This window comes from Suillus clintonianus (assembly GCF_016758775.1).
Source record: "Suillus clintonianus strain FC179 chromosome Unknown DEU56scaffold_5, whole genome shotgun sequence".
In the NCBI taxonomy this organism is placed as follows: Eukaryota; Fungi; Basidiomycota; class Agaricomycetes; order Boletales; family Suillaceae; genus Suillus; species Suillus clintonianus.
This window is the reverse complement of record NW_024539229.1, coordinates 788,047-812,369: the sequence shown is the minus strand read 5'-3', so window position 1 is coordinate 812,369 and position 24,323 is coordinate 788,047. Positions and strand designations below refer to the sequence as shown.

At 49.1% G+C, this 24,323-nt stretch overlaps 11 protein-coding genes across 11 annotated transcripts; 8 read left to right on the top strand and 3 right to left on the bottom strand.

Annotated features, from left to right (window-relative positions):
- Nucleotides 1-976: 976 nt before the first annotated feature.
- On the top strand, nt 977-2,673 carry DEU56DRAFT_952163 (carbohydrate esterase family 16 protein; the record flags this gene model as incomplete). The annotated part of the gene is made up of 10 exons (XM_041359162.1): nt 977-1,147; nt 1,201-1,237; nt 1,286-1,314; nt 1,367-1,437; nt 1,488-1,602; nt 1,663-1,680; nt 1,736-1,792; nt 1,847-2,196; nt 2,245-2,283; nt 2,343-2,673. The coding sequence occupies 10 exons, from the start codon at nt 977-979 to the stop codon at nt 2,404-2,406; spliced, it is 951 nt and encodes a 316-aa protein (XP_041214187.1). The 3' UTR covers nt 2,407-2,673.
- DEU56DRAFT_772888 (uncharacterized protein) lies at nt 2,595-3,426 on the top strand. Its single transcript, XM_041351541.1, has 2 exons — nt 2,595-3,198; nt 3,267-3,426. Exons 1-2 carry the CDS (start codon nt 2,793-2,795, stop codon nt 3,281-3,283), a joined length of 423 nt encoding a protein of 140 aa, XP_041214186.1. The 5' UTR covers nt 2,595-2,792; the 3' UTR covers nt 3,284-3,426.
- A 26-nt stretch (nt 3,427-3,452) lies between these two features.
- Nucleotides 3,453-6,027, top strand: DEU56DRAFT_437181 (uncharacterized protein). The gene is made up of 5 exons (XM_041346224.1): nt 3,453-4,075; nt 4,122-4,292; nt 4,342-4,934; nt 4,998-5,200; nt 5,251-6,027. The coding sequence occupies exons 1-5, from the start codon at nt 3,513-3,515 to the stop codon at nt 5,749-5,751; spliced, it is 2,031 nt and encodes a 676-aa protein (XP_041214185.1). The 5' UTR covers nt 3,453-3,512; the 3' UTR covers nt 5,752-6,027.
- DEU56DRAFT_437176 (uncharacterized protein) lies at nt 6,028-8,613 on the top strand. The gene is made up of 3 exons (XM_041346223.1): nt 6,028-6,098; nt 6,151-8,056; nt 8,120-8,613. Exons 2-3 carry the CDS (start codon nt 6,355-6,357, stop codon nt 8,461-8,463), a joined length of 2,046 nt encoding a protein of 681 aa, XP_041214184.1. The 5' UTR covers nt 6,028-6,098; nt 6,151-6,354; the 3' UTR covers nt 8,464-8,613.
- A 215-nt stretch (nt 8,614-8,828) lies between these two features.
- DEU56DRAFT_772875 (uncharacterized protein) lies at nt 8,829-9,654 on the bottom strand. The gene has a single exon (XM_041351540.1). It carries the CDS (start codon nt 9,441-9,443, stop codon nt 9,159-9,161), a length of 285 nt encoding a protein of 94 aa, XP_041214183.1. The 5' UTR covers nt 9,444-9,654; the 3' UTR covers nt 8,829-9,158.
- A 707-nt stretch (nt 9,655-10,361) lies between these two features.
- Nucleotides 10,362-12,387, top strand: DEU56DRAFT_952157 (uncharacterized protein; the record flags this gene model as incomplete). Its single annotated transcript, XM_041359161.1, has 8 exons — nt 10,362-10,771; nt 10,821-11,132; nt 11,367-11,563; nt 11,606-11,675; nt 11,837-11,938; nt 12,116-12,177; nt 12,217-12,243; nt 12,314-12,387. Exons 1-8 carry the CDS (start codon nt 10,614-10,616, stop codon nt 12,385-12,387), a joined length of 1,002 nt encoding a protein of 333 aa, XP_041214182.1. The 5' UTR covers nt 10,362-10,613.
- A 1,106-nt stretch (nt 12,388-13,493) lies between these two features.
- Nucleotides 13,494-15,233, top strand: DEU56DRAFT_772851 (uncharacterized protein). The gene is made up of 5 exons (XM_041351539.1): nt 13,494-13,703; nt 13,753-13,845; nt 13,911-14,024; nt 14,091-14,621; nt 14,679-15,233. The coding sequence occupies exons 1-5, from the start codon at nt 13,548-13,550 to the stop codon at nt 15,057-15,059; spliced, it is 1,275 nt and encodes a 424-aa protein (XP_041214181.1). The 5' UTR covers nt 13,494-13,547; the 3' UTR covers nt 15,060-15,233.
- Nucleotides 15,234-15,530: 297 nt separating this feature from the next.
- DEU56DRAFT_772848 (uncharacterized protein) lies at nt 15,531-16,396 on the bottom strand. The gene is made up of 3 exons (XM_041351538.1): nt 16,216-16,396; nt 16,046-16,165; nt 15,531-15,967 (listed from the first exon to the last, which is right to left on the bottom strand). The coding sequence occupies exons 1-3, from the start codon at nt 16,364-16,366 to the stop codon at nt 15,783-15,785; spliced, it is 456 nt and encodes a 151-aa protein (XP_041214180.1). The 5' UTR covers nt 16,367-16,396; the 3' UTR covers nt 15,531-15,782.
- On the bottom strand, nt 16,315-17,037 carry DEU56DRAFT_772845 (uncharacterized protein). The gene is made up of 3 exons (XM_041351537.1): nt 16,806-17,037; nt 16,520-16,775; nt 16,315-16,483 (listed from the first exon to the last, which is right to left on the bottom strand). Exons 1-3 carry the CDS (start codon nt 16,821-16,823, stop codon nt 16,368-16,370), a joined length of 390 nt encoding a protein of 129 aa, XP_041214179.1. The 5' UTR covers nt 16,824-17,037; the 3' UTR covers nt 16,315-16,367.
- Nucleotides 17,038-19,600: 2,563 nt separating this feature from the next.
- Nucleotides 19,601-20,348, top strand: DEU56DRAFT_907539 (cyclophilin-like domain-containing protein; the record flags this gene model as incomplete). The annotated part of the gene is made up of 6 exons (XM_041356918.1): nt 19,601-19,672; nt 19,737-19,808; nt 19,866-19,936; nt 19,990-20,069; nt 20,127-20,256; nt 20,306-20,348. 6 exons carry the CDS (start codon nt 19,601-19,603, stop codon nt 20,346-20,348), a joined length of 468 nt encoding a protein of 155 aa, XP_041214178.1.
- Nucleotides 20,349-21,864: 1,516 nt separating this feature from the next.
- On the top strand, nt 21,865-24,323 carry DEU56DRAFT_952149 (uncharacterized protein; the record flags this gene model as incomplete). Its single annotated transcript, XM_041359160.1, has 4 exons — nt 21,865-21,879; nt 21,935-23,200; nt 23,741-23,821; nt 23,879-24,323. Coding segments are annotated over 4 exons (1,653 nt in total), but the record flags the coding sequence as incomplete, so codon positions are not given.

The window sequence follows — 24,323 nt, the reverse complement described above, 5'->3', positions numbered from 1 at the left end:
TAATCGCAAACAGTATTTATGCTGAATACGGGAGCCAGGTACGCCAATGGGCTTGATGAAGAACGTCGTACTCGTGGGATAGGTGGTTACAGTGCGGATACTTACTATGGTGAGGTACATTGAGTTTTTTGCCAATAACCCACCTCATATAGTCAACTTACCAGGCGTTCCTATTGGCCCCGTAATCACCCTGCTACGGGTAACGGCATGGATTTATCCTCTTCCATATCACTGCCCCCATCCATAAACGCCCATCATATACCAATGATTCCTTAATTCTATTATGTGCAGTGAACCAACTCGAAAGAACATGCGTCTCATCTAACGCGCCCTACTTTGCTCCAAGATAAACAGGGCTTGGAACGATCGCTAAACGCTAATCTCTTCATACTTCTGGCACCGATGAGATGTCACATATTGCGCATGCGTGTCTCGAGCAGCGGCCATGTTACCGGTGCGTGCTTATTTTGCTTGATAGCCAGATACCAATCCGTCTGTGCTTAATGTTTTTGTGTACAGCCAAACCGCAAAGGAGTTATCATGGCAGCATGAGAAACACACTCGCTGAAGTGACTTCAATCTGGTATCAATAAGACAAACTGTCCCGCAAGCGCGGTAGCCATCGCGCGTGATCCACGTACTACAATCTCGTGACCTGGCACCTGATCATGAGCTAGTACTGTCCTCAGTTGAATCATATTATTGAATTCCTTATTCCCTAGGCAGTATGGCTTCGCCCGTGGAAACACTAATTAATCCAATATTTCCCCGGCAGAGGTCATTCCTTGGTCCAAAACTCACGAACAGGGTCCTGTGTGACGTTCATGGGTTATATACTTAGTCCGAAGTGCGGTTATTGTCGGGTTGCGGACTATAGTCCTTACTCATGGCTTCTGTAACGTGGTTATAAGAGATGGCAGTGAACGTATGTTGAATATTTCTACTGTGCACTTCATCCACTCAAATTTCTCTAGAGATGGTCGTGGGGCGCAGACTGGTAGCCGCCAGCATTGGTTTACTCTGGTCAACCTCTGTTGCGTCAGCCCTTTCCTGGAACGCAACTGAGTATATGTTTGTATTCGGAGACTCGTACACCACCGATGGATACAACGTCTCTGCTGGTATCGACTCGCCAGTCCCAGGATACGTAAGCATTAGCACTACATTTTGACCATCCCCGGACTGATTTCATAATGATAGACCTCATCGAATGGCCCAAACTGGGTTCAATTTTTGAGTAAGTGAAAAGAGAAGAGGTCACTTCTCTGTGTCTGACACGCAGCAGCCGGTACATACAACCAAACGGCCGTGAAGGTGACTGTAAAATCCACTTGCTTATGTTATGTGCTGATCTAGATGAGTTCAGACCTTTGACCTAGCGTATGGTGGTGCGACCATCGATGGAGCCCTTGTCCCACCTTACCTACCCACTGTACTGTATGTACAGAATCCTTCTATTCGGTTTCATTCGATTCAGTTATGTGCAGCTCTGTGGTTGAACAGGTCACTCAATTCAACGAGTACCTGGCCTCCAAGCCTGCTGGCGCTACATGGAATAGCACAAACAGTCTGTTTGCCATTTGGATTGGCATAAACGACGTCGTACGCAGGTTCTACTCAATTCAGCGTTTTTCGAATACTTACTTCAAAGTACATATCTAGGGGAACTCTTTCGGCTGGGTGGGTGATTCTCATTATGCTTGGGAGTGTCCGCCGCTGATCGGTTTGCACCCAGACCAACATAACTCAGGTTGAATTCTATGGGACTCTCATGGACCGTCTGTTTTCCCAGGTGAGGGAGGTTGTACTCGGCTCGTTTGATATGCTGTTGACAGTACTACATCAGGTCGAGGATTTGTACTCAAAGGGCGCTCGATCGTTCTTGTTCCTCACTGTCCCACCTACCAACCGTGCGCCCCTATTCATCGAACAGGGTCCCAAGGCTGCAGCAAAAATGAGCTCTGATATTTCTGAGTACAACGCGCAACTTACGCAATCTGTGCGCACCTTCAAATCCAAGTACCCAGACCTTGGCACCGTCACCGTTGTGGATACTCAGCCTATATTCAACCTCCTGCTTGACAGTTGGCAGACTTTCGGTTTTGTGAATGTCACTGGCTATTGCACAGCTTACGAGAATGGCACTCCCACTCCTACATACCAGGTCGAGGGTTGTGCGCCTGTGTCGAGCTACTTGTGAGTCAGTTTAAAGGTCCCAAACGATTCTAATGGATCGTTTTGTAGCTGGCTTAATACTCTGCACCCGCTGTTCACTGTTCACAGGTGAGATCCTGACGTTGACTCAGTGCCTGAATGTCCTTGATAATACTATTTCTATCTAGTATGCTGGCAAAGGCGGTCTCCACCGCTCTCAGTGGTTACCCTGCCACGCAAATCCCCACTTAGCCTCACAGCATCGTTACCACTTTCATGGTTTTTGATCCAATGCACAGGTCAGCTGAGCTGCGGGGCGTGCGATCTCGTCCATCTTTACATTCAGAAGTTAGCGCAATTTGTAAATGATGCAAGCTCATTTAAATCAAATGAGATGTAGGCGCAGACGCGTTGAGTGTACAATTGCATTTAAAACGTAAAGCAATCGGAATCTGTACATGACGCAAGCTCATCAAGATCAAACGTGATGAAGGCGCTGACGCGTTCAGTGTGCCATCTGCATTTAAAAAGGACATCCAACGTTTATCAAATAGTCTTGATTCGTCGCTCTAGCACCTTCTAACACTCACCGAGCTCAATTGTATCCCAGCAGAAGTTCGTCATCGGGACAGTTCATCATGCCAATCACAGAATTCGCATCCCTCTCATTGATCCCCCCCAATAAACTCTCCGACCCGCATGTAGTAGATCTTTTCTCCAAAGTTTCTTCCTGGCAAGCATCCTCTTCGGGTTACCCGTTATGCTTCTTCACAAATCCGGAGGAGCCTGCTGAGATCCACCTCATCACTGGATGGGACGACGTGCGCGCACATGAAAGATGGATAGCAAGTTCCAGAAATCAGGAGCTTCTTCAAACTGCGGAGGGGTTTCTCAACATCATTGGAATGGTTCATTTGGACCTGGATTTCAATGCATTCCCGGTGGGAGCAGAGTCACTGGTTTGCGTGAGGTCCGCTGGAGGCGCGAAGGGTGCCTCAGAGGAGGCCAAATCAAATAGCGTGGCGTCCATGCAGTGTGGTTGGACTGGATACGGGAAGGATGTGCAAGAGGTTAGCACTGGGGTTTATTATTTCGCGGAAAGAGATGCCCACTTGGAGGACGTTGGTAGAAATGAGGATGTGAAGACGCGTTTGAAGAGGGTGGAGTTCACTTAATACAAATTTCTCATCCTCCTCCGAGTTATTATCTGTACATTCTATGGCGACGAATGTAAAATTGATAAAGTTGTTGTGAATGTCCGTTTAAAGGGACATACACCGTGAAGCGTTTGTTTGGCAAAAGCTTCTGATCCAAACAAACACCCTTTGTTCTGACAGTGGCGTGTTGGACAGCCCACGATGTCGGACACTGTTTCCCAATCACGGCAAAAATATCGAGCAGCACGGAATCAGCGACGTAAGCGAGTAAAAGAACGAGAGGACGAGAGGGAGCAAGCAAAAGAAACAGCCGTTGAGCACGATTACGATAGGACCCCAAAGGAACCACCTTCAAAACGGGCGAGAACCAATGGCAGAGGCAAAGAAAAGGATTCTGAACTTGAGCTAGGTGAACTGCCCAATGACTCAAATAGACCGTTCGAAATCGGCGACGAATTCATACCATTTACGACCAGTGATGATGAAGCTGAAGCACCCAAAACGCACGTCTCCCATCACAGTAAGGTGGAAACAACAAAAGAGAAGGTGCCGGAACGAGAATGGGACAAAGGGAAACCAAGTGAAAGGGATAGGGATGGACCGCGCGACAGAAGCGGTCGTGGAACAAAACGAACGTACGAAATGGTTTTTGGTGAAGATTTGCGGGACTTCAGCAAACACAGACAGGACCACCGCCCTGCTTCGAGAAAGGCTCCTTGGATTGCAAAAGTCGACTGGGACAGCTGTCGCAATGTTGCAGAGATGTACGCCTCGTAACCTTCCTTGACGTTGTATGCTGAATTTCTGAAGGTTGCATCGCGAGGTTGAGGCATTTGTCCGTTACATGTCACCAACTGAAGTTGAAGAGGAAATCCGTGAACTGGTGATATCTCTCGTTTCAAGGGCGATCACGAATGCATTCCCAGATGCCCGGATACTACCCTTTGGAAGTTATGAAACCAAACTATACCTCCCTAATGGGTAAGCATTATATATGTCACATTGGTGTCAATGCTAAAAGTCTGCACAGGGACATAGATCTCGTGATCGACTCGGAATCGATGGCCTACAGCGATAAAGTGAATGTTCTACGCACTCTCGCCAACGTTATCAAACGCGCGAAGATCGCTTCCAAAGTTACCATCATTGCCAAAGCCAAAGTGCCCATCATCAAATTCGTCACGATTTATGGCAGGTTAAACGTTGATATCAGCATAAATCAGGGTAATGGCATCGTCGCTGGCAAGATCGTGAACGGCTTCCTCAGCAACATGCGCGGGTGTGGGTTTGCGCTTCGAAGTCTCGTCATCATCGCGAAAGCGTTTCTAAATCAGCGGGGGATGAATGAAGTGTATACCGGCGGTCTGGGGAGCTACAGCATCGTCTGTTTGGCAGTCAGCTTTCTCCAGATGCATCCCAAGATCCAGAGGGGGGAGATAGATGCAGAGAAGAATCTTGGAGTTTTGGTTATGGAGTTCTTCGAGCTCTATGGTTGCTATTTCAACTATGCAGAAGTTGGAATATCTGTGCGTAACGGCGGGTCATATTTTAGCAAAAGACAAAGGGGATGGTATGATTTCACCAAGAAGAACCTTTTGTCGATTGAGGACCCTACCGATCCTTGTGAGCCAATTTTTTTTTTTTCAATTTCCGCAGTCATTTCACCATTGATACCTTCACTACTAGCGAATGATATTTCCAAAGGCTCTTACGGAATTGCGAAAGTTCGGCAGACTCTTGCAGGAGCCCATGGAATCATGACATCAATGGCCTTTATGCGGGCTGGGATCTTGGGTGCACGCAGGGAAGGACGGACATACCCTTTACGTCGACAAGGGGAGCCAGAGGATATGAGTATTTTGTCCAGTATACTTGGCGTTAACCAAGAGGTATAGTTCTCTTTATACTATTAATTAACGTATGTTAAACATCACAACAGACGTTGAATAACCGATTATTACTCCAAGAGGTTTATGACCAGCGGTTGCTCCATAAGCTGCTCGGAACTTCGCCCAAAGCCCGTGTAGTTGTCGCTGGCGTCCTCGACGCTTCCACTGCTCAGGAAAGATCGTCAACAACTGCAGCCAGGACCACATGGACCCGGGAGCGTAGCGTGGATATGATGATCGAAACCGACGAGGAGTCACTATCACAAGAACCTAGCGGTTCGCGTCAAGATAATGACGAGCTTGGTAAATATCATATCGAGAAGCGGCGCACTGTACAGCGGCATGAAGCTAGTCAGTCAGGCCAACAACCTGAATTCACCGCCGACGAAGACGACTCAGTTGACGAGGAACTAGACGAGGAAGAAGGGACCTATGAGATGGGTTTAGATGATGAGGCCTCTGGTGATGAAACGCGAAGTAGGATGAGCAGACGCAGAGCATATTGGCTGTCGAAGGGGATTGGGGACGACAGCGATGATGACCGCAACTGATTGTGTGCTATTTGAAGGTTACGGCTCGGAGCCGAATAAGCTTGAAGTAGTCAAAGTTAACCATGTATTTGGAGGATGGAGATGAGGGGGTCACACGTCGACATCTTGATCATCAGATGATCATCTTAGCTTCATGCACGACCGTTGCTAGCCGTTGTTAGCCAGCTGTTTTTCTCAGTCACTTTGCACTTTGTTAGTGGTAATTCCATTGGCAATTGCAGATTTGCGAACTCCCGCCTGTTATTGGGTTCTTCGTCCATTTGACCACAACATTGCAACCCGCCATCACTGAAACTACCAATTGTCCGCCTCTCGTTTCAAATCTCAATATAGTTTACCCGGTCAATGTTTGTGGACGACTTCTTGCATATATGGGCACGGCTGACCATCAGACTGTAGGGCGGCCTCACGCACGTACCCCCTCCAGTCAATCTAAAGGACCGTATCGCTGCTCTTCAGCAGCGGAATGCATCTCCAAGTCAACAGCAAACATCTCAATTCGCTTCGAAGAACCTCCCAAGTAGTGGAACTGGATGTTTACGCGACAGAATCGCCAAATTTGAGGAGAAGGGAGGAATCCCTGTTCCACGAGGCAGCTTCGCTATGGGCGCGCCTCAGTTGGCAGAGAACGCGCCAGCGAAGAAGCGTGGAGAATTGTATGGTAATCGAGTGCAGAATGTTGGGAAATCGGGCGGCACGCCGTCGAGTCGGTCTGGCTCACCCCTCCCCCAAGCGGACGACTCACCTTTGCCAAGAAAACGTTGTGTCTCTACCGGGGGTACGCTCATGAAAGGCACTCCCCCGAGATTTGCAACGAATGAACCTATCCCGCCGCTTCCGCCCACGCCGACTCTTCCTTTTGCGCGTCGCAACTCCCTAGCAGTCGACTTTGGTCCTACGGAACGCGTCATCAGCTCCGGAGAGGTGTCTCGGAGTGTGGATGAAGACTCTGAATCTCCTTCACCTTCTCCGTCTCCTTCGCCTTTGTTGGGGGTAGGAGACACTTCTCGAATTATAGCCCCGTCCCTGGCCCTTGAACCTGTCACCTCATCAAATGATGCACTTCCCCAAGATATGGATACACCATCGGAGGCAGAACAGGAGTCAGCGGTACCAGGGCTTGCCTCGCAGGCTGACTCTACTCTAGTGGAGGTGACTCCCGCTGTTGAGCCTGATCAGACTATTGATCCTCCTTCGGACGAGCAACCCCAAACATCATATTATCCCCCACTGTCGGTAGATGCGTCCGTGACCGACGCTCAGCCCTCAGACGCTGCGCTTCCTGACTCGCCTTCACTTATTTCGCATTCGTTCGTCGCCCCCAATGCGGCTACCGAAGCCTTGACCCATCCCCAGACGTCTACCACTGCCCCAGAATCTTATTATGTCAATGACAACGTGGATAATGACGCAGCCCCATCATTGTTGGCGTCTGAATCCCCGCCTACCGAGGAACGTGGGACCATCTCTATCAGCGCGCCTCATCCAAGGATTCAGGTTCAACCCAGCCCTCCATCACCTGATTTAGACATAGAAGCCGCCAAGCCTGAAGTAAAGCGCTCTTTCACAGCCGTAGTGCATCGCAAGGTCACAGAAATGCCCGCCGCCACATTACCGGCTTCATCCCTTTCTGCACCTATGACACCACAAATTGCGCGAGTGCGGCGGATGGGAATCACTATCGCTGCCGAGCCACTTTCGAGCCCGGGCTATGGAGAACTTGCCATCCTGCTAGAAGATGCAGCATTGCTTGAGATGAAACTCACTGAGGGGGATAGTTCAGAGTCGATTGAAGCCGCATTTCCCAAAACCCCAACCACCGACACTTTCGCAACCGATATTCGGTCCGTATCTTCGTCGACGCTTACAGAACACGTCAAAGCTCCATCCACGGAGACCGCATCCCTTTCAGAGCGTTCTATCTCTATCCCGTCTATTCGAGAACCTTACTTTGATGGGGACATCCCCGAGGAGGATGAGGGTGACGGGAGGAGTCTGGCTTCAACGTCTGCGTCACAACGGTCTCCTTCTTCACATAAAGGATATCTCTCGAGCATTCGGCGACTGACTGGTCGTCGTTCGTCGAACCACATGCCCGGAGCATACCCTCGGGACAGCATTTCAACATGCTCTGAGGACTCTGCTCAAATCGCAACACCATCTGACCATGGAGATGGGTCAGGCTTTGGTATCGCATGGCCAAGTGTATCTCCGAAGAAGGGCGGTATGGGCAGGTCTAGCTCGTTCGCGGATAAGCTGTTCAACCGCAACAGAACCAAGTCGAACGTCAGCACGATGGAGTCAGGTGTGTGAGCTGCTCAGAAGAAGACCTTCACATGGACTAAATTATTGTATGCTGCCCATCAAGACCAAGGCTCGATATATAGCTCGTCAAAGAACTCGCCAAAGAGGTCGTTTACATTATCGCAGCCTCCCACCCCATCCCCAACCAAAAGCTCTCCAGGTCGCCATGCCAGTGAATTACCCGGCTCACGTCCATCGCACTGGATGGTCTCACGGGACTCATCATCTTCTCCTGCCCCCAGTATTCTTGAAAAGGAAATATTTGATGAATTTCCCTCTGTCCCACAGACACTTCCCCCGGGCCCACTTCACTTGTCTCCAGACCTTTCGGGAGCAGCAGTCCGTCGCTTGTCAACTCTCCCTGTAAAGGCACGGAAGCACTCGCAACAAAGGTTGTCCATGGTTTGAAATGCTCCATCTTGCGTACCGAAGGATTAATATGGAGTTAGCTAGCCTCGCTCCTCATGTTGTCATTGCTGTTTGCTTTCGCTGTGTATTCTTGCTATTTTCCAGCATCGTTTGAATGACATATAATTTGGATAGTAGGCTTGAGGCTTGAATGTTTGATTGGCACGACCTTCGTGTACTTCGATGAGCCGCGTAAAAGATGAAATCCGGTACCAGCAATAATTCGAACAGATAATAGCCGGCCTGTCCAAAGTCTGTTGTTCGGAAAGTGCCTGAAAGTCTCAAAGCCTCCTCTTACGTCATTCGCAATGGCCCTCCGGGCATACCTGTACCCTTTGTCTGTTGTGTCGTCTGTCCTCTAATCCCGAAGCGCATTGGAGAGGTGAGCGAAATGATTCATTTTTTTTTTCAGTGAGAGACACAGCAGCTTCGACTAGGCCCCCGGAAGCTCCCCCATATGTCTGTCCGCCCATCGACCTCATTTTGGCTCTCAAATCTGCTATTTTTCGGGTGTAAAATCTGCTATTCCGGACAGACATGTCACGTGTCACACGGTCTGACATATGTGACACCGCAGCAAGATGTGACACGACGAAGAACACATAGTATCTCAGTGAACAAGAGTGGTATGTAACGACGGATGCATCCCAAGCACACCCATTGAATACGTATCTGTGATATAGCATTAAGTAGAATTAAGCTTTCGTGATCCTACCCCCAGAAATCTTGAGTCTAGGCAATTTTTGCTTAACCTGTGGTGCGGTCAGGGTTATCCAGTGGCGAGCATTGGCATTGGACAGTTCCAATGCCCGTGAGTTTGTTCCTTTGAGAGCCCCTTTGCCAATGTGATAGAGAATGCTGCTTGCAGGAGCATGTGTATGGGTCTCGTACTGGTAGCTACTAGCAGCTGGGAAGACAGGAAAATGATGGGACAGCATCGGGCGACACATCTTCGTCTTCATAGAGCATGTCGTCGGCATTAGAAGCAGCAGCCTGAAACAGCGAACATGTTAGAACAAATATTATGGCGCAGAATTTACTCACTGCAGTCTCCAGTGGAAGGTAAACTCAAAGTGAGAGAAAGGACAATGTGGAGACACTCGTCGTGGATTGAATGGAACCATAACGACTGTTGGCACCTTTCCTGTACAAGTCAAGCACTTCGCCAATGTAGAACCGTACAGCAGTGTGCATAATCACATAGGAGCCGTGTTTGAGCGGAAAGAGGCTAGATATATTTTTTGTAGCAAGGTTCGGCAATTCTAAATAGTGTTGGTGTTGAACAGTCAACGAGGGGCAACATTTATAATATGACACACCTTGGGGCTAAGGGCTGCACCAAAAGCATTCATCGTCGTGCGAGGTATTTTTGTGCCTCCGGAAATCAGGCTGCGTAGATCACTGTACACTAGCTCAATGTTGCGAATCCTTCGGACTTGATATTGAGCATTGCGGGGTATTGGTACATCCATGGATAGCTCGGGAAGGCTGCGAGAAGCACGGAAATGAAAATACGGCAGGCGCTGGTCCTCGCTGGTCTGTGTTGGTCTCAATTGCTGTCTGACAGTTGACTGTCATTTTCCTATATTTTGTGATTGACGGCGCCTGACAGGTGCCGGCCGGCCGTCAAAAATCTGCTATCTAAGGACAGACCTCAGGTAAACTCAGCCTCAAATCTGCTATCTTAGGACAGACATTTGGTCAAATTTTGCTCTGAAATCTGCTATTTTGCGGACAGACATTTGGCAGAGCTTCCGGGGGCCTCTTCGACTCCTCTGGAAGGCTCGATTGATGCTGACAAACCTTCATAGTACTTGTCCAAATGAGGTCGGCGGACCTTGGGCGGGCCGGTATGATCGTGCAGACGGAGAAATTTTACCCATGGCTGTCGCCGCGGCTCTCCCAGAAGAGGGTATATCATGCTCAGCCTGTCCAGTCATCGTCATCCTGCTCTCACCTAGATCTCAAGGCAACAACGCGGCCATTTCCTATATATACTCCCGAATCTACTGGATCAACGCTACATAATTAATATTGATGCTTTCTAATGGAAAAACCTACAGATCGTGCCTGCAGCAGATCATAACGTTCTGAGTGGTCATCCGACAGATGTGCAGCTGACGAAGCTGCAACAGCGTGCCAATGCACTGATGTGCAAGATAGAGCAGTGGTCCAATGTCCAATTGCTCTACATGCCTACCGTTGACCGCCTGGCTGTATCTGAAATGGTGGGTGCACAATCAGCTCGCGAGGAGAAGGCATACAAAGTTAAACTACCGTCAAAGCTGAAGGAGGCAACTGAGATCTCGTGTGACGAGCGTCTTTGTGGATACGAGTGGGATTTGCGGTGTGCATAGGCACATGAAGCTCTCGATGACCTTCACCGGCAACTTCATCTTCACACACATCTACAAATTCAAGGACGCCTACATTTGCGGGCAAAGGGATAATACTATGGCATCCGCCGTGCTCGAAAAATTTGATCAGGCCGTTGGGACAGCTGCTGCTCGGTATCGCAGGACCTGGGCAGCAGTCAAGACACTGTCAGCGGTCCTGGACAAACTGAACTCGGCGGCTGAACTGCTGGTGGCCGATGTTCGCGGGATGTCTAAGGGATTTATTTGGCCGATTAGAAGGCAACCGCACGCTTTCGTGGATCTAGAAGTAGGGTGGCTGTGATGGGAGAAGATGGCGAGGCTGTTTTATCAAAAGGTAGGCATTCGCATCTTTGATTGTAAGGAATTGTCTTCACATATGTAGCGCCAACGAGGCAGAAACATCAACGAGGGAGCTGAGATCGACCTGTCATTGTCTGACCTTGATGCTTCACTTTCGAGGGTTTGGAGTCATTTTCGCAACAAAGTATTTGTCTAATCTGATACTGTTAAGTTTCAACACTACAGGTACAAGTGGGCAGTGGTAGATGCCAAAGCAATTCCCCCAGTGCCAGTACCACCAATTGAGGAGACAGCTGTAATGCATCACTATGACGTTATGGACACAGCAAGCAAGAAGCGGGCTCACTTTTTCCTCTTATGTGCAGCTGAAGAACCCATCTATGCCTACACCTCCATTGACGACGGTACAGCAGTCCACACAGGTACATAACTGGATGACCTCGACAGTGATGTCTTCCGAACAGTAAAACAAAAACGCGTAGCCGTGGTTATAACCCGCGAGCCGTCCGCACTCATAGTTCTCTGCAAGCACCCGTAAGCACACAGTCTGACGTCAAAACACGGTATGCTGAAGGTAATTACCCTTATGGGCGCATGGCCCGCCGTTAGGGTTCTGCGCCATGACCATGCCCGCCAGTGCTGCAGCAGACATAAACATAGTGGTGAAAGAGGTGAACTTCATTGTTTTGCTTTAGGATGGGACTTTGGATGATGTTTTTTGTTATTGAACTGAAAGTTATCACTTCGCTTTTATACACAGACAGTATAGGGTGTCAGCCCAGAAATATGCATCTGCTGTACGTTCCTGATGCGCCGTGGCAAAACGATGTCTCTGGAGGCTTCATGAGAATTTTCTGGTGTCAAGCTCGCGTCGAAATTTCACAGAGACCACCACTTTTTCCGACGATCTACAGATAAGTTCTGTTTTGTTCTTCAATCATTTCCTGTATTTGACGATATAATGCCATTATAAGACACTGGTTCTCTGATGCGCCCTTGCTGTCCAAGTCACTAGTCATATCCCCGTTGACGCCACGTGCGTTGTTGACTGTAAACCTTTTTGGACGTGCTGTAGCTGCGTTGTTCCGCATCAGGGTGTGGAGTGAGTAAACAGCGTTTCTTGTTTGGGTTTGCCACCGTGACATAACGAAACAAACATTGTCTGCTTGCAGCTGTTCGCAAGGTCCATTCGGAAAATGCTGGATCACGAACCGGATCGTTGAAACAACCGTGGACCGAGCCATAGGCGAACACCTACAATAGTGCATTGGTGATTGGTACGACACCGGTTCTTTGCACCTTTTATGCTGGTGAAGTGAATCTTTTGAGCCATATATACAACTAGCAATATTTCATCGTCTCATACAACCAGCAGAGACCGTTGAATGCATCGCGATTGACGTCACGGTGCTGATCGCCCTTTCAAAATCGATCAAACTACTTACTTGTGGGTGACAAAACTTGCGTACAGATCATAATTTCGAGTCAGAAGGGGTGGACTGTTCAGTGAACCCGTCCCTCGTAAAGTGGCAACCCCCCGAAAAAAAACCGATTATTGGTTACTCCCGGACAGCTCATTGTCCCCGCAGACGGGCTCGTTACCATGTTCTGACGCGAAACAAGGCAGCTATACCAATGATTTTACAGTCAATCTGTTTGCGCCGTGAACGGGGATGTGGGCAAGTGACTTGGACAGCGAGCAAGAACTGTAACGAAACTTGCTCATTAGGAGATCGTCAATAAAGATCTCTACAGACAAATCATTACGGCTTAATCCCGCTCTACTTACCACTGCCAGCACAGGTTATGTTGCTACCTGAGGATACTGAATTGTGAAGATGCTCACTGAGTGCCTTATGGCACTGGGTCCACGTCAAAAGATATCTGTGACCGACGCTCAGCGCTCAGCCCCAGTGAGATATGTTGAAATGTGAGTACATGTGAGTTACCATAGTACTATGCTGAATCTTTCTTTCGGTTGAAATCGATAATCATCCAGTGTAACACCACTTAACTGTGCGAACGACGTACAATTGCACTGCGCATCACAGCGCACAACGCAAGTGAAATAATATATATCGCAAACACACAAACATCGCATCACACGAACATTGCATTGCACCTCGTGCCATGTCAACTCTCCCAGTAAAGGCTCGGAAGCACTCGCAACAAAGTTGTGCATGGTTTTGAATGCTCCACCTTGCGTACCGAAGGATTCACAAGGAGGTAGCTAGCCTGAGGCGCTCCTCATGTTGTCCGAGTCAAATACTGCTGTTGTGTATTCTTGAGAATTCAATGCAGCACGTTATGTACATAGTTCTCCGCACTAACTTAATTTCCCACACCTTCTGACATCATAGACTAGTACGCCACTGATCACGACTCCTCCTCCTACTCTCTTACAGCATGAGCGATGATGCATATGATCGGATGTCCACGTTCTCGTACAACGGGGAGGGTGAACCGGATTCCTTTAGCCTTACTCAACTGCGATCAGTTGTTGATCGTTATTTCTTGACAAGCTGCAAGCTGGAGAAGCTGGCTGAAGGAGGTTATCACAAGGTTCGTCTGGCATTACATGCCACAGATTATTGTTTGATTATCTGTATAGGTATATGATATATTGCGATTAGATGGTGCCCCACTTGATGCTGTGGTTCGGGTAGCCTCTCCTGCGTTTCCAAAGGACAAACTTGAGTCGGAGGTAGCTACAAATATACATTATGTATTACCTGTGTTGGTATTGAAGACTCTACGTTTTTCGGAAAGGTCGCGACGTGCAAGATGATCGCTGCGTTCACAAATGTACCTGTTCCGCGAATCTATGCGTGGAACTCTGACGCGTCGAATCCTGTTGGAGCGGAATACATGATCTTGGACAAGGTGGGTTACCAAAAAATAACATGTTCAGTCTAGGATACTTTACTCATACACCGCGGCGCACCCAAGGTTAAAGGGACCCCTGCTAGCCAGAACTGGGGGGATCTCTCCGAGGCGATCAAGAAGACCGTAGTGACGCAAATTGCACACTATTTATTGGAGATATGTTCTCTTCGGTTTGAAAGCGCGGGGTCTCTTTACTTGAGCCCTCTTTCACCTCACTTCGTTGTTGGACCGATAGTCAGCACACCGTTCTACCGTGCTCTCGACGGCGTTGTCCGGATTCCCAATGCGCCCGTCTCACAAGATGTCGATTCAAACAGAGGTCCTTTCTCCACCGTAACTGAATATCTTTCGAGCAATCTACGGGCAGAACTTGATTTTATCTCCAATAACCGTTCTGTTGTTCTCTCTGAACTTCACGAATACGACCCTACTCAGGTAGCAGAGAGCCGACTTGAACTTGGGGAGCGTGTTATGAGAAAGGCTATTGAGCTGTGCTCTGTATACCCTGGTGATGCGCTGGTACCTGCCAATATCACTACTCCACGAAGACCATTCTCCTTAAAGTTTGATGACTTCCGTTTATCAAATGTCATGGTATGTCTATGAACGCCCATGCCCTTTTTGTGCCCAATATAAACGTACGTGTGATAGATCGATACCGATACAGGTCGAGTCACTGGCTTTATCGACTTTGAAGCAGCCACCATCGCACCTCTATGGGAGTGCGCAGTGATCCCACGATGGCTACAAGATGCGGATGACCCAGAGTCCAGTTTCGAAGGTGGAACCAGTGGAGAAAGAAAAGTTTTGCGTGCTGCTTTTCTTTCAGCAATGGAAGGGTCCGCCCGATACCCGGAGTGGAGAGAGGCGTGTGACATGGGTCGTCCTTTCCGTCGGCTTACAGACATGTTGTACTTCCAGGTAAACGTTTGGGCTTCTAACGACCAAGATATCTGGCTGGATGAACGTCTCGAATGGGCCAAAACCCACCCCGGGATTGGGTTGCCTGAAAGAGACGAACTACAAAATTGACACATACCCCGTAACACTTTCTCAATTTGAATACTTCTTGAGCTCAACCTATACTAGGACTGCAAATGTACTATTTCTGCTACAGCGTTGTCACGAGCATATGAGAGTAATAACAAACATGGAACATAGAATATGCTGTCTTGTTTCCTGGCGACATGGGAAACAGATGAATATGTAGCCTGATTGGTCAAAAAGTCATGCTGCATGCTCAATGTTTAAGCACGAAGGTTGAGGCTTGAGTGTTTGATCGGCACGACCTTCACGTACTTCGATGAGACGCGCAAAAGATGAAACCACGCCAGCGTGACATATCTCTGTCAAATATTGTGCTGATGGCAGCCTAGAGGGGTGAATCCCTGTTTGGAAAACAGTTTCTTGTTTACCCGATATGGTGCAAAACCCGTCATCCAAATCTAAAACAAAATTGTCCTGAGCTCTACTTTGCGCATCCACTGCATATTGTCCCCTTCGGGGTGACATACGAAAAATTGGAACGATACAGAGAAGATTAGCATGGCCCCTGCACAAGGATGACACGCTTTCCCGGAGTGGTAGACCTACGGGTCTCAATATTTATTGCACTTTTTCCCAAGATCTTGGTTCTTGAAGTCTCTGGTGCATTATGCTGCTCTAGCAATGCAATTTTATTATCTGAATCGAAGTATAGGCCTAAGGTGTAAGGTGATACATATATCCTGACCTCACATCCCCAGCATGAGCAAGTCAAACACTGCGTATACGGAAAGCATCACGCAGACCACAATGCCGATATTCCACGTTGGATCCGAGATGTTCAATGCAATATACAAGTTGAGCGGGACCTGGATCTTCCAATGACTTGGCGGGGAGGGTATCTTTTCCAAAGTAAATCGTGCCGACTTGTAGATTCGCGATTGAATCCCGAACTTCTGCAGAGATGTAGTTGAACGTAAGTGGAATAATATTAGATAACTCTGTATGCTAGAAAGGAGACATTGGCTGAGTACCGAGTGAATTCAGTGGCAATTGAGGCGTTGTAGTTCCCAGCGGCGGCAAACAGAGACGTGAAGCTGTTGAATGACAGACCAAGTGCTCGAGGGATAGTGATTGCGAGTATAGTGCCAATGCTACAGAAGCTTTCAATATATTTTTGCTCGGGAGGACGAGTGTGACTTACATGGCGCACTACTCAAACAGGAAGAAGGCCAGGAACTTTTTCGTGAACCACTTTCCGCACAAACCCATCTGCCCGCGATGCTAGGTTTCCACTTCTCCTGCCGCTTCTCACTCTTGATGTCTTGTCGACCCGACTTAGTCAGGGCTGTCATCTCAGATAATTACCATTCCGGACCAAGTGCAGGCACCGTAATTAGTTCCACTGGTGTGTGAGCACTGTCGGCATTGACCATTGTGTTGGCACCAGGCGGAGGGATAGGTGAGCGAAGCTGATGATGATCACATATCGGTTAGCATGATAGGACACGTTAGCTCTTCTATGTATACACACGGCTTCCTGATTAATGCCTCCCGCAAAGTTTCCTTAAGAGCCTGCAAGACATCAGTCATATCCAAAAGCTTCACAACAGACTTAGGTGAATATGTAACTGTCGGGGATAACAACGCAAGGTCGACAGCCATGTTCGACGGCGCGCAGACGAACTCTCGACCGAGATTCATGTTGGCGAGATGATAGACGATAGAAGTGGAAGTTACTGTCTTTCCAGTACCAGGAGGGCCCTAGATCGGATTAATGGGCTTCTCCAAAACACTCTCGATGGCATACATTTGAGAGCGTTTGAGTTCGAGAAGGCCTGGCGCAGAGAAACACTGAAGCATCTGCGTGCGCAGAAAAAAATCACTTGGTCACCTATTGGTAAAAATGTCAATGGGATAAGATATCTCTATCGAGTGATGTGGCCGAGAGATTGTATCAGCCACGACATGTCGAAGCACAGTAAGTGGCCACGGCCCACGGCGCCTACTACAGAGAACTGTTGAAAGAAGCGCTGAACGTGGAACCTGTAAACAGGACACCACGTGTCTACAGCAAGGCCGGCATTTGGATTCAGCAATAGTATGCTGTCGAAGATGCAACTTAGCAACCACTCACCATAGCGCATGTAGGTGACTCCCTCCCCGATGCTCTTGCTGACTGATTCATTGAACAAGATCAAATGGCGGCAACCACTCATGGAGCATCTTCGACTCGAAAGGAACTACCTCGTGTCGAAATGACGCTCAAGGGTCATGAAGAAGTTGTGAGCGGCGTAGCTTTCATCCCTGGTACACGTCTCCTCGTCACTTGCTCTTGGGACAAAAGTCTTCGGGTGTGGGATTTGGACACGAGGAAACAGGTGGGGGAGCCCTTGTTGGGTCACGATGATGAAGTTTGGACGGTTGCAGCATCCTCCGACGGGTGTTGGATTGTGAGTGGAGCGTGGGACGGAAGCATCCTGGTCTGGGAAGTTGAGACAAACAAGCTTAAGAGAGTGCCAGTCTCGTTCAAGGGGCATGAGGATTCTGTTCGGGGCGTCGTATTTGCACCGGACAACGAAACATTTGCAAGTGCGTCATGGGACAAAACAGTATGCGCGTGGAATAGGAAGACGGGCAAAATGGTCCTCGGGCCACTCCGAGTGGGCAATGTAGCATACTCGGTGGCATACTCCCCCGATGGAAGCAAACTAGCAGCGGGCACGGAAGAACACATCATCGTTTGGAATTCAGAAAATGGAGAAGAACTACTGAAAATAGAACAGCGGGCAATCGAAGTTGCATTCACTCCAGATGGTCTCCGTCTCGTCAGTGGAAATCACAAAGACATCCGAATATCAGATGCTGCCACTGGAGACATCATCAAACAGTTTGAGGCGCACACCGAAAACTTTCTCTCACTAGCCATTGCTCCCAATGGCACCAAATTCGCCACCACATCCGATGACAAAACAACGCGGTTCTTTGACCTGACCACATTCGACCCCATCGGCGAACCACTCGAGCACCCTGCGGTCGTCTCGTGTGTAGCCTTTTCCGAGGATGGCCAGCTCATCGCGACCGGCTGTGACGACGATCTCATTCGCACATGGACAGTTCCTCAGAGTGAATCAGAGCAGGCGAGCAAATAATCTCCTCAATATGTCTTGTTTCATGCTGACCTGTTATACAATCTGCACAGAAAATTCTTCAAGTACGCTCCCTTTCTCCTCGTTATGTACTATGCCTAACTTCAGTCTTGCAGAAGACCATCCCAGGCCAAAAGCCTCGCCCACAACGCACTAGGATCCCCCCTAGGTTCTTCGATGATGTAAGTCCATATGGTACGGTAGTCTCAATGTACGTCTCAAAATCCGTCTCCAGCTTGATACGCATTCCCCACTTGGACGCAACAACTGCACTACTACAACCACGCGCCATGCCGAAGGCTCACGAATGAAAAACATCATGAACCGTCTCTTTTCTCGCTCCTCCGCTCCTCAGGGTGATACTCCCCTCCCCAGCAGGATCCCCACTGCGGATGTCTTCGCAACTCGAGGGAAATACGTAAGTTTCCCGAACTGTGGCAATCCATGATCCCGTTTTCATGACATCCCCGCAGCGCACCGCTAATGCCATCAGCGGGAAACGGCATGTGGTACAGCGACCACGTCCCCCTCCCCAACCACCCCACACTTCCAACACTGGTGTAGCGAATGCTGGTGCTTCAAGCAGGAGCGCACCCCCATTGGGCACATCCAATGTGACCGACGGAACTACCCCAGCAACCTTGCAGACTGGAAGTACCGGTGCTTCTGCTGCAACGAACAAACCCCCTTCCCCACTGGACGTTGAATATGTTCCAGACGTTAGCTGCTTTGCAGTTCTCATACGGTGCTTCCCGTGTCTTTCACACAGTTGACAAACAGGTACTGCTCCCCGTACCCGCCAAGTGGCCATTCCCTTCACAACGTTTTCGTCGGAATAGAGTACTAACTACTGCATGTATTTGATGATACTCATGTTGCTTCCGATAGACACCTGTCATCGTATGTAGCATTCATTGAAGTTCAGATACCACTATCTCTACGGCCTTGTGAAATGATGAGCCTATACCTTACTTCGTCCCTATGGTGTCATGTCGCTTTCAAAGGGTGATTTGTGCTAATGCGGCAGCCTAGAGGGGTGAATCCTCATTTGGAAAACAGTTTCTTGTTTACCCGATATGGTGCAAAACCCGTCATCCAAATCCAAAACAAAAGTGTCCTGAGCTTTACTTTGCACATCTACTTCGTGCTGTCCCCTTCGGGGTGACATACGAAAAATTGGAACGATACAGAGAAGATTAGCATGGCCCCTGCACAAGGATGACACGCTTTCCCGGAGTGGTAGACCTACGGGTCTCAATATTTATTGCTCTTTTTCCTAAGATTTTAGTTCTTGAAGTCTCTGGTGCATCATGCTGCTCTAGCAATGCAATTTTATTATCCGAATCGAAGTATAGGCCCAAGGTGTAAGGTGATACACTGATAGTGTCATTTGATTGCCTTTGTTTGCTACTACTATCCTTATTTTTCACAAGTACCATCATGGATTCAGTTGTTCTCGAAACCAGTCTTGGGGACATTCAGCTCGAATTGTACTGGAACCATGCCCCTCGGGTGAGTTTCTTCTGTTGTTTTGCGCCTCTACTCTGACTGAACTGATCAAGACGTTTCATTTTAGACATGTCAGAACTTTGCTGAGCTTGCGAAACGCGGCTACTACAACGGCGTCGTGTTTCATCGAATTATCGCTGTCAGTTGAGCTTTTTTTGTGGGAAGCGTTTACATTCATGATCGATTGTACTTGCAGGATTTCATGATTCAAGGTGGTGACCCAACCGGAACTGGTAGAGGTGGAACGAGCATTTACGGTCAGAAATTGTGCGTCCATCGTAAGGCTTCCTTCCAAACGTGAACTTATGACATGTGTACAGCGAGGATGAGATACACCCAGAGCTACGCTTTACGGGCGCAGGAATTCTCGCCATGGCGAACTCGGGGCCCAATACGAATGGTTAGATTGCCGCTTTTGATGTTATACTCCGATTGTGATATAACGGCTCGCTTCTAGGATCTCAATTCTTCATTTCGTTGGCGCCTACACCTTACCTGGACGGCAAACACACCATCTTCGGCCGGGTGAGCTCAGGCATGCGCGTTGTGCAAAGATTAGGTGCTGTTGCAATTGATGCTCAGGATCGGTAAGTCGTCGTGTTGCAAAATTTTCAAAGATGCTTAACTGCTTGTCAGGCCAAGAGAAGATGTGAAGATACACAAGGCTCGGACGATGTGATTTACCATGTATTCTAACGTTTGCCTTCGAGCGGCATGCTGGAAGTCTGCGCATTTTGTACGACGTAGGTGTCTTGTGTTGGACACTGAGGATGTCTTCTTGCAGGTTCTATAGAACTTCTTACGTAGAATGTTCAAAGTTCGGAATTTAAGCTGGAAGTGAGCATTCAACTGATATCCTCGTGTCAAATATATAACATCACCGCTGTCAACTTGAACCGACCAGGGTTCTGCCATTGCCACGCCATGTTCTTCTGTCTAGTAAACACCAGAATGACACAGAAGTGTCATCATATTAAAAGTGATAACGCCGTCCAGTTTCAATGCGCGTGAGGGCACACGCGTGTTGGATCCTGAGTGGGGAGCCTTTATCGAAGGTCAATACAATTGAGTCACATCGATAAACTGAGATCGATAAGGAGAAGACGGTGGAAAGAGGCAGAGTTAGTCACTACCTAGTCAATTGTATTGAATTCGGCTGATACGATATATTATTCATGACGTGCGCGAACGATAGGAGGAAGCATTGCGTGATGTGACATGGGTAGAACCTACGTGACAGAACGCGCCCAGCTATGGGTCCATCAAAAGTGCAAGAAAGGCTGACAGAGTTGGCTGAGGCCCTAATAGTCATTTCAAGGGTACTGCACCTGCCATAGAATCAGAAGGGCGAATATCAGCTGTAGGTGCATTTTATTGTTCAGTTGTTCGACTGAATCCCGACAGTCCGCAGTCCTTTTGACTCCACTGGTCTCCCTGACCATATGGCAACTACTAGTACTTCCCCGCTGCTATCTGGGCGCGTCCTTCCTACTCGAAGAGCTGCAAGGAGGGCTTCCGCTGTATTTGCAGACCAGCTAGATTCGCCAGGCCGCTCCGACGACGAGCCCGAGCCCTCAGACTCATTTGGGGAGCCTGCGTCGCGCAGGCAGCCTAATGTGAAATACCGCTATAACGCCAAGGGCAAATTCCGCGCTTCACCACTAAAGCAGACAGACAGCCCGTCACCATCCTCCAAGCGCCAGCCCAAACCAAAACCCAAGCCTAAACCCAAGCCTGTAACACCCTCACATTCCCAGCCATTCGCGCGTTCGAAGAAACGCAAGGCCTCAGCTTCTCTTTCGGATATGGAAGGCACTGTAAGCACTCTCACAACCCTGTCTCCCTCACCATTTTCGAGCGTCCCGACAAGTCCGTTTATCTCGACCAGGGATCTTCCCCCACCTTCCACAATAAGTTTTTCCACCCCGCCACCGCAGAAGCTCAGTAGGGCTAGGGGTGGCTCTTTGCGTTCTCTTGGAGTATCAAGTTCCAGCTTCTCACAGCCCCGGAGTCAAACTTCCCCAAAGAAAAGGAAGGCAGGCAAGGCAAAATTATCTGACCGGGGTACCCCGGGTACTGGGCATGGCTTCGGTGACGTTGATACTTTAGTCTGGGTGCTGGTGAACGATTTGGGAGTCATTACCACCTCAGTCCCGCATCATGACGATGACGTCGAGGTTCTAGAAGAACGCATGTGGTGGCCTGCCAGGGTGAGCACTACCTTACATGCCGAAAATATCTCAATTCACACAGGCAAATGGTTAGGTCGTACAAAAGCAACCGCTTCGCATAACTCTCTTTGGCGACTTGGCATTATCTCGAGAACCTTCGACAATTTCGTCTCCCTCCGCATATAACATCCAGCCTATTCATAATGGATCTGGCGAAAAGCGTTTCTCACGAGCAACCTTTCAAGTCTCATCTCTCACCACATCTGAATCCTCGAATCCCTCCCCTCGTAAGAAAACCAAGACGGACATTGGCGAAAGATGGGAGGCAGCAGTGAAAGCTATGGAGGACGCGGATGAACTCAAGCGTGATGGCATGCCCGAGATGATTTCTGCATACACTGGCGAAACGTTTTCCTCAGAAGAAGAGGAGGTAGACGGCCTGCGTTCAATCAAGAAGGCTAAGGCCACACCTCATGTTGAGCTCGAGGCCCCCACAGAGCGCGCCTGGTCTCCTCCACCTCCGGACCCCATGCTCCAAATACCAGGCGAACTTGTTCTGGCACAGGCACTACGATCAAGAAGTAACAAGTACTGGCCCGCGCAGCTTATGGCATATGTTCCGCCAACCAAGCCAGGCGGGAAGGAGCGCTATCGGGCCAAGTTTCTGGACGAAGAGGAGTACAACCTCACCCGAGATAAATTCTGGACCTCTGAGGAAGAAGGCTTTGTTATGTGTGACATGGGCGAGTTCGAAAGCGCCGTCCAGGACAATGAGGCACCGGACTCGGAAGATGAACCGGAAGACAGGAAGCTGAGCCCCAGCCCACAGTTGACTGATCCACCTCCTGGTGCAGATGCTTTCGCTGACTTGTCGATACATGCACAACTGGCATACGTGAAGCCTGTGCTGAATGCTATCATACAAGGGAAGTACACCCCGGCAATCAAGAGCCACGAGGCTTTCATGCGGGGGGGTGCGGCTAGATCCGCTTTAATGAAGCGGGCGGCGATTAGAGGAGGTTTGGACGCGAACGAGGTAAAGCAGTCACAAAGGCTGATTGCACGGTGGGCACTTGGAGAAGGGTATGCCCGTAGAGCCAATGTAGCAATTGAGTCTGAAGTAGAGGCGGCGCCACCCCCGGAGAAAGATAGCGCGCCCTGCCCGACTGCTTTGGCAGGCAATGGTGATGGGTTGGCAGACGCTGGCGTCGGAAGCGATATTACTGCAACTTCCGGCAGCACGGCCCACGACATATCTCAGCCCATACCTCCACCCCCCAGTGACATTGTCAATCAGGTCGATGACACCGATACAATGCTAGTTGACAAGCCCGATGCCGGAATAGTAGACGAGACACCTGTAACTCCCGACATCGCGGGCCACCATGACGTATCTCAGCCCATCCCTCCCAGTGACATTGGCAACCAGGCCGATGGCCCCGGCGTAATGTCACTTGAAAAGCTGACAGACACTATATCTGCAAGTTCCGATAGCGCGAGCCACGATGTGCTGCCTCAGCCCGTACCTCCCAGCGACACTGGCATTCGGATTGATGACGATGCAACAACAGCCGACAAGCCTCACCAGGTTGGCTCTTTATATTTACCTTTTGCGTATTTTCGTTGTTGTTGATGACGTCTTTTTCACAGGTTGATGATTCTTCAGAGCCGAAGGGGGATGACCCGCCTTCTGCACCATTGCATGATCAACCTTATACGCCCGAGGAGGACATTCCAGAGAAGGTAGGATCTATCTCAGTCTCCTAAGTTTCGAAAACCAGATGTTTACTTTTGATTGCAGCTGGATTCTAGTGGTAACTCTGACTTGCCGCACGCTGGTGAGGTAGGCTAGGTATATCGCCCCCGCCGCCCGTGGTGATTCATCATTTCACAGGTTGAGGGCCCTATGCCTGCACAGGATCGACAGCGGCCAGTAGGCTCACAGGAATACGAATCATTATCGACCCTTGATAAACTTGATGTGCGTATTATGCTGTGATAACTATTTTCACCGATTATAACTACCCTTCGCCCACAGTATTGCGTGAACATTCTTCTCCCTGAGGCAATCCAGCAGCTACTCCTATGGCGATCGGGTGCGCGCACTTCAGCTGCTCTCCTCTCTCACGCAGAGGAAGAAAGGCTGCATGAGCACGGTGCAGCAAAGGCGCAGGAGACAGATTGGGTATTTGATTTGCTCCGCCTGAGGGAGGCACAGGCACGGCTGTGGAGCGTGGATCTGAAGTCCAAGGGTAAAGAGAAGGATAAAGGCGGTGAGGTAAGGGGTGGGACACGATCGCGGCCTCGCAAAGCTACTACACTGCGATGAGGAACTTCAAGGAACATCTTGGTTGGGCTCATTTGGAACGTATGGATCTAGTTTCGACATAGTATTCGGTGTTGATACAGGAGCTATTTTTTTGATTGAAGGACACCTTGGCTTTCCTGAGGTCAGCATGTGCATATTAGTCAAGGCAGGAACT

Bases quoted from the DNA above. Each gene is read 5' to 3' on its own strand.
- DEU56DRAFT_772888 (XM_041351541.1), top strand. From the start codon at position 2,793: ATGCCAATCACAGAATTCGCATCCCTCTCATTGATCCCCCCCAATAAA.
- DEU56DRAFT_437181 (XM_041346224.1), top strand. From the start codon at position 3,513: ATGTCGGACACTGTTTCCCAATCACGGCAAAAATATCGAGCAGCACGG. The intron at 4,076-4,121 runs GTACGCCTCGTA...GAATTTCTGAAG, and splicing joins TGTCGCAATGTTGCAGAGAT to GTTGCATCGCGAGGTTGAGG. The intron at 5,201-5,250 runs GTATAGTTCTCT...ACATCACAACAG, and splicing joins TACTTGGCGTTAACCAAGAG to ACGTTGAATAACCGATTATT.
- DEU56DRAFT_437176 (XM_041346223.1), top strand. From the start codon at position 6,355: ATGGGCGCGCCTCAGTTGGCAGAGAACGCGCCAGCGAAGAAGCGTGGA. The intron at 8,057-8,119 runs GTGTGTGAGCTG...CTGCCCATCAAG, and splicing joins CGTCAGCACGATGGAGTCAG to ACCAAGGCTCGATATATAGC.
- DEU56DRAFT_772875 (XM_041351540.1), bottom strand. From the start codon at position 9,443: ATGCCGACGACATGCTCTATGAAGACGAAGATGTGTCGCCCGATGCTG.
- DEU56DRAFT_772851 (XM_041351539.1), top strand. From the start codon at position 13,548: ATGAGCGATGATGCATATGATCGGATGTCCACGTTCTCGTACAACGGG. The intron at 13,704-13,752 runs GTTCGTCTGGCA...TTATCTGTATAG, and splicing joins CTGAAGGAGGTTATCACAAG to GTATATGATATATTGCGATT. The intron at 14,025-14,090 runs GTGGGTTACCAA...GGCGCACCCAAG, and splicing joins AATACATGATCTTGGACAAG to GTTAAAGGGACCCCTGCTAG.
- DEU56DRAFT_772848 (XM_041351538.1), bottom strand. From the start codon at position 16,366: ATGACAGCCCTGACTAAGTCGGGTCGACAAGACATCAAGAGTGAGAAG. The intron at 16,166-16,215 runs GTAAGTCACACT...AAGCTTCTGTAG, and splicing joins CTGTTTGAGTAGTGCGCCAT to CATTGGCACTATACTCGCAA. The intron at 15,968-16,045 runs GTACTCAGCCAA...ACATCTCTGCAG, and splicing joins ATTGCCACTGAATTCACTCG to AAGTTCGGGATTCAATCGCG.
- DEU56DRAFT_772845 (XM_041351537.1), bottom strand. The intron at 16,484-16,519 runs GTCCTATCATGC...GATCATCATCAG, and splicing joins ATACATAGAAGAGCTAACGT to CTTCGCTCACCTATCCCTCC.